General features: G+C 38.3%; 1 protein-coding gene across 2 annotated transcripts in view; it reads right to left on the reverse strand.

The window, feature by feature from the left end:
* Window positions 1-2,632: 2,632 nt before the first annotated feature.
* LOC109217311 (uncharacterized GPI-anchored protein At1g61900-like) overlaps window positions 2,633-6,191 on the reverse strand; it is a 7,361-nt gene continuing 3,802 nt past the window's right edge. Inside the window, exons 4-8 of one of the 2 annotated variants that reach the window (XM_019381553.1) lie at window positions 4,926-5,171; window positions 4,805-4,819; window positions 3,393-3,533; window positions 3,240-3,287; window positions 2,633-2,855 (exon numbers count right to left, since the gene is read on the reverse strand). In XM_019381553.1, the coding sequence (XP_019237098.1) occupies window positions 2,788-2,855; window positions 3,240-3,287; window positions 3,393-3,533; window positions 4,805-4,819; window positions 4,926-5,171 (518 nt within the window). In that variant the 3' untranslated portion in view covers window positions 2,633-2,787. Of the gene's footprint in view, window positions 2,856-3,239; window positions 3,288-3,392; window positions 3,537-4,804; window positions 4,820-4,925; window positions 5,172-6,191 lie in introns of both variants that reach the window. The other variant, XM_019381552.1, reaches the window with a different exon arrangement.

The following is a 6,191-nucleotide window of genomic DNA, read 5'->3' on the forward strand; positions in this document are numbered from 1 at the left end:
CTCCAACTACCCCCCCACCCCCCCCCCCCCCCGGACCTCCAACATATTTAATAGCTAACTCTTTGCCACAAGTTTTACACTTAGCCCTTTTTTTATCTCTTATTTGAATAAAAAATGGCCAAACAAGAGATGTTTCGGCATGTTTAGAAGGTTGTCTAGAAAAAGTAAGGGTACTAACAAGGGGGTCAGACGAGGCATCATTTGGATTATTATTAGTTGGGTTAACTTCAACAACAGGACTAGTGGGTGTATCGTCATCAGGTTGCGTTCCATCAAAATCCATTTCCTCCTCATTATCTTCATCAATAGTTGAATTACCATAAAGAGCATTCATATATTCATGGTCTAAGTGTTCACCACCTCCAACATTATGCAAATATTGACTCTCAGTAAATTGTAATAAATTGTTATCACTATCAAGAATAGAAGCAAGTGGAGGGCGGGTATAGGGTTTGGATAGGGGAGCCCGGGGAATTGGAGGAGAAATAAATTGGCCACTAGATTCACCACTCTTGGATTTTCCCTCATTTTTACTAAATATTTTTTTTAACGAAAAATCCATCTTAATTAATCAAACAATACAAAAGTAAATAAAACAAAACAAAACAAAACTATAATATTAAAACTTAAGAGTTGGAACGAGTTTACCGAATTGACGAACAACTTGTTGAAAATTAATTATTGTTGAAGACTTGAATACTTCAATTCACCAACTTCACAATTTTTCAGACAAATTGCAACAATAAAGTAACCAATTATAGAAGAAAATTAGAGAAAGATTGAGAGAGATTGATGATTTTGTGAGAAAAATGAAAGAATGATGAGGTATTTATAGTTGAAAATAGGGAAAAACTATAATTTTAAAAAGTTTGGGGTTAAAACAAAGTTTAAGAGGTTAAACGGCTATTTTATAAATAGCCAACGGCTAGAAATGGCCGTTTTTTAAATCCACTAACGGCTAAAAATGACCATTTTGGCAGAAAATATTTTTTTTAAAAAATAGCCGTTGGGCCCGTTTAGGCCCACTTAGGACCGGTTGAACCGACTAACTTACTAGCCGGTCCCGGTCCCGGTCCCGATCTCGCGGGCCTATGTAAAGAGACCGGCCCACTTGGAAGCCCACCCTCACCCGGTCCCGCTCCTATCCGGTTAGGCCCGTTTAGGCCCACTACCCATTCAGGCACGCGGGTCTGGGCCAATCCCGGGCCTAACCGGCCCACATGCCACTAGGGGTGTGCATTCGAATCGGTTTATCGATAAATCGAATCGATTATTTGTTATCGAAATCGAAATCGAAAAAATCGAAACCTTATTGAAACGATAACGATAAGCATATGTACAAATCGATAATCGATAAGTAATTATCGATAAGGGTCAAAATCGAATCGATAAATCGTATGCACACCCCTACATGCCACCCTTAGATGGTACAAGGCTTATGCACCTGTTAACATAGCAGATTAGTAGATGATCACTAATGTTTTCCTAAGTCGAACTTGTTTCTCTTAAAAACAAAATTAAATCTTCAAGCACTAATTGTCTCCTTTTATTTTTGTGTTTCTACTGGAGAGGTCTAGGGGAATACTTCATTTCCCGACTGGATTTCTCATTCTTGTTTTCTCTAGTATGTTAATCCCCAGCAGCAGCAAGGTGGAAAAAGAACAACAATATACCCAGTATCATCCCATACAGTGCAGTCTGAGGAGGATACTGTATACGCAGACCTTACCCCTATCTTGTGAGGATAGAAAAGTTGTTTCCAATAGACCCTCGGCTCAAGAAAGCATAGACACCATATTGATGAAAATGTAGACAAGAAGGGACAGCACCAAAAAGTCATATAAAAGCAGAATTAAAACAAGATAGTAAAATGATCAACAATGAAAGAAAACAATGATTAGTCATAAAAACCTACTACCAACAAAAAGGGAGATTGCGTGTCAATACTACTGTTATTAACACTCTATATTCATACCCTACTACCCTAATCCTCGATCCCCATACCTTCCTATCAAGGGTCATCTCCTCGGTCAGCTGAAGTTGCGCCATGTCTTGCCTAATCACCACTCCCCACTTCTTCAGCCTACCTCTACCTCTCCGTAGGCCCTCCATACCGAGGCGTCAGTGCTCCTCCTCACATGACCAAACCACCTAAGTTGCGCTTCCCGCATCTTGTCCTCAATAGGGGTCACACCCACCGTGTCGCGAATAACCTCATTCTTAATCCTATCTAACCTGGTATGTCCGCACATCCATCTCAACATCCACATCTCTGCTACCTTCATCTTCTGGGCATGAGCGATCTTGACTGGCCAAAACTCCGTCCCATGCAACATAGTTGGAAGGTGGAAAAAGAACAAAAATGAAAATATAAGTACTGTTATTCTTCTTTGGCTTTTTTCCCAGCACAATACTATCATAATATCTAGCAACACAGGATGAAAGAACTTCAGACCTCTTCATTTGTTGCTCTATCTGTTTTTACTATAAATTTTTCGCACATGCAGGAAGACGACAGTAGTTGTGCTCTGCAGCACGTTTTTCCCCCTCCTTTTTTTAATAGTATTAGGACTTGCAACTTTTCCTCCACCAGCGCGGGCAAAATAGCAGAGCAAGTATTAGAAGAATAACAGACAAGCTTGCAAGCAATCTGTAGATTATCCTAACTGCAGCGGCTGTACATAAGGAAGGATACTCAAATATATACACGTAATCTGGTCATTCACTATCTACCTACAGGGCTCTAATTCAAAGTTTCAAACTGGATCACCTTTCTGGAAAATCTCTTCAAAACAATATGGAAACAAAAAACAAAAGAATGGGCACAAGGAGATCCACTCCACCACGGGGACAGCCTGCAATCACGGCATCAATACATGGATCAATATATAACCTAAAAAAAACATGGCACTACTAGTGTACACCATCCCCCACCCCACTACCAAAAAAAAAAAAAAAAAGGAAGAAAAGCAGAGGAGAATTTGCAAAATATTCCATGTAAAGACAGTTGCATGTGCAGGTCTATATAGTTTGTATCCATAATAGAAACAGAAATCTATTTCAGTCTCTCACTTGATAGGATGCAATTGTTGCCCAATGGCTAAAACTCACTTTTAAGGGAAATGATAAATGCAATTCCATCTTGAGAAGAAAGCAAAAAATACTACCTAGTATGACGTTTGAAAATAAATGTCATCACAGGAATAAACAAAAGAAGGTTGAAAATTAAAGATACTCACCAGAATTTCCTAATGTCTCTGATGTTGGTAATGCCGGCAACGACATCTCTGCAAATTGAAGCAATACCGTAGAGATAATTAATATGGAGCTATATGCCAAAAGTAGCTTCAGTTTGGCAGAAAGAGAATTTAATGTGAAGTTAAGTCAATTACCGGGAGCACATAGAGAAAAAGATGTGCCGGTCAATGATGAAGGCCATGGAGCAGCAATATTGTCATTTAAGTCGCAAGTAAAGCTGAAACCTGTTGAGTTGTCATACACCAGATCTGCTGGATAACTTCGAAGTAAACACCCTGCTAATTAATTTAAATGACATAATAAGTACAACCTACACCAAGAAAACCTAAGATGCATTCCACAAGGCAAAAAGCAACACTGACAAAATACTGGCACTGTAACGCGCAGTTGCACTTATTTTTTCAGTCAAACACAGTTATGAATTTCAGTTTGCCTTACCAACAACTACGGATGCATGCATAAAATTCCAGCTATCCCAAAGCTAGAGGATAATCTTTCAAGTGCTCACTTTTCATGAGTAGTATGCATGCAAATTGTGGAATGAAATAGGTGAATCAGGGAGTAGCGAAATTTCCAAGCTTAAAATCAGTGACAACCTACTAAAAAATGGCAGAACTTTATTAGAGCAGATGGCACTGGTGCTGCTTTTGTCAGGATTATTTAACTTCTTTGTATTTCTTCACCCTAAGCAATGTAAGGAATACAAGACAATTCCTTGCATTCATGCTCTTACAAATCATCATCGAGCAACTATGTTTGATGGTCCCATCCCATGAAATCAGCAGCTAATCAATTGAAAATAACCCAATGACACCTTTATATATCCGTGAGGGTGCACACCATTGCAAGAGAGTTAAGTAGATTAATTATCAAAGGTGAATACTCACTTATTATGACCAGTAAGCTAGCTGTAGGGAACCTGCTCTAAGGTATCATGATACTTGTACGGTACCATAGAGCAATTATTCATATTCTCGTCACTAAGAGTAAGGGCTGTAAGTTAAGATTCAGTTTATCGAGAAAATGGAAAAAGAAACTCACTTCAACTGACAGTCCAACAGTACTAAATGTATGCTAATGTTGGATAAAACAATAGTTGCAAGGCTGTGGGAAGAGGTAATAACTATCGTCAGCATGAGATACAAAAGGCCCATAATATCTTTACTAAAAAAAAGAAAAATATTATGATGGTGGTACGCAGGCCAGCTTGCGCGCACCTCAACTATTCCACCGAGTACCTGCTACCTCCCACCAGCACAAGTACTGGGTAATTAGACGGAGTCATACAACAGTAACAAAACTGCAATTTCTCAATTTATCTAGAAGTTCCAAATTCTTTAGGAGCTTATATTGGTTGAAACCACTGATATGTCTAATAGCATAACTAGTTCTGAGTTTCTGAGAGAAATAACAACTTATATCCAAATATCTTCGTATGAAAATTTAGAAAAATTGAGTGTTTTATGCTAAAGAAAGAAAAACGGGCCAATATTTATTAACAGCAAATCAGAGAATGAAAAAGCATACAAAATAATAGAGTTAGTACCTTCTTGCCCATATGCTGCTCCATTGCAAACAGACGGCAATCACAAAGAAAGCGAACATCAGATAAAAACAACAGAAATCAACAAGCGATTAAAAAACAAAATTAGAAAATGAACAATCACCTTGAAGACTAAAGTCTTTCAATTCAACATCACAAAGCTCATAAACATTTGTCATGACCCCAGCCTTCTGTAACATAGAACCAAATGCCGCAGCACACATAATTGCTTGCTGATTTGTAATCAACATCTGCTTCTGCATCCCAGCAATATAGGCATTTAATGAGCTACAACATGAAGGACTAGGAGCGGCTAAATTTTTGCACGCATTGATCACTTCTAATGGTTGCTTGAATTCCAGGGGACATGCTGCAAACCAAAAGAAAACTGATTAAAAATATGCCCCTAACCACAACTGATATATACTAGAACGAATGGTACAATTCTGCTGGTGTGAGCCAACCCGAACTAGTTTTGGTTTGAGGTATGTTTGTTATGGTTGTTGTTGTAGAAGGTATGGTACACAGGTACAAATATATTTAAAAAATATTCGAGTTTAGACTTTTGATAAACGTGGATAATCCACAAACTGTTTATCCTTCTCATTTGGCGAATATACAACAAGTGAATGACTTCTTATCTCTGATCTCAAGCATACTCTCATTTTAACTGGACCATATACGACTCTAATCCATCGAAGGTAGCTGCTTCTTCATTTCATATTATTTGAGCTCAATTCTAAGGAAAATAACTGGATAATTTCATATGGAGGAGAAAATTTTGGCAAAATAGGGCCAACCTGTGGCAAATAGAAGATAAAAATCCAAAATAAAGCTATGCTCTAAACAGACAAGGAAATATAGCTCCTAACTTCTGAATCTCAGATGTCAACAATTTAAGGATGTGCAATTTTCTTTAACTTTTTCTTTTTTTTTTTTTTTTTGGGGGGGGGGGGGGGGGCGAAGTTAACTTTAAGGATGCGCAAAGTGTCACATTTTCTTGTAAGTAGCCGAAAATGGCACCTCTACAGAGTAGATGAAACTTGGAAGCCAAGCGCGCAAAAGAAAAAACCACTTTTATTCAAAAGTTATAACAGGATCAGATTGTAATTGAGCCTTTTGCAAGACACTGTAATACAAGCCACAAGAGTTAAGAAGGACAAATATAAGCACTTGCTTATATAAGTTGTACAGCTAACTAGAATTACTTAGTTGAATCTTTTACTTCTCCAGTTACAAGGAATGAACCCTTTTCAGTGGTAGAAAGGAATCTTTTTTTTTTTTTTTTTTAGGGGGGGGGGGGGGGGGTGGGGGGGGGGGGGTCTGATTGTTACCACCGTACGATAGTAATTTTGCTGATCTCTATCGTTCCTTCACGTATAGTAGGAAA

This window comes from Nicotiana attenuata, unplaced genomic scaffold (genome assembly GCF_001879085.1).
Source record: "Nicotiana attenuata strain UT unplaced genomic scaffold, NIATTr2, whole genome shotgun sequence".
NCBI lineage: Eukaryota > Viridiplantae > Streptophyta > Magnoliopsida > Solanales > Solanaceae > Nicotiana > Nicotiana attenuata.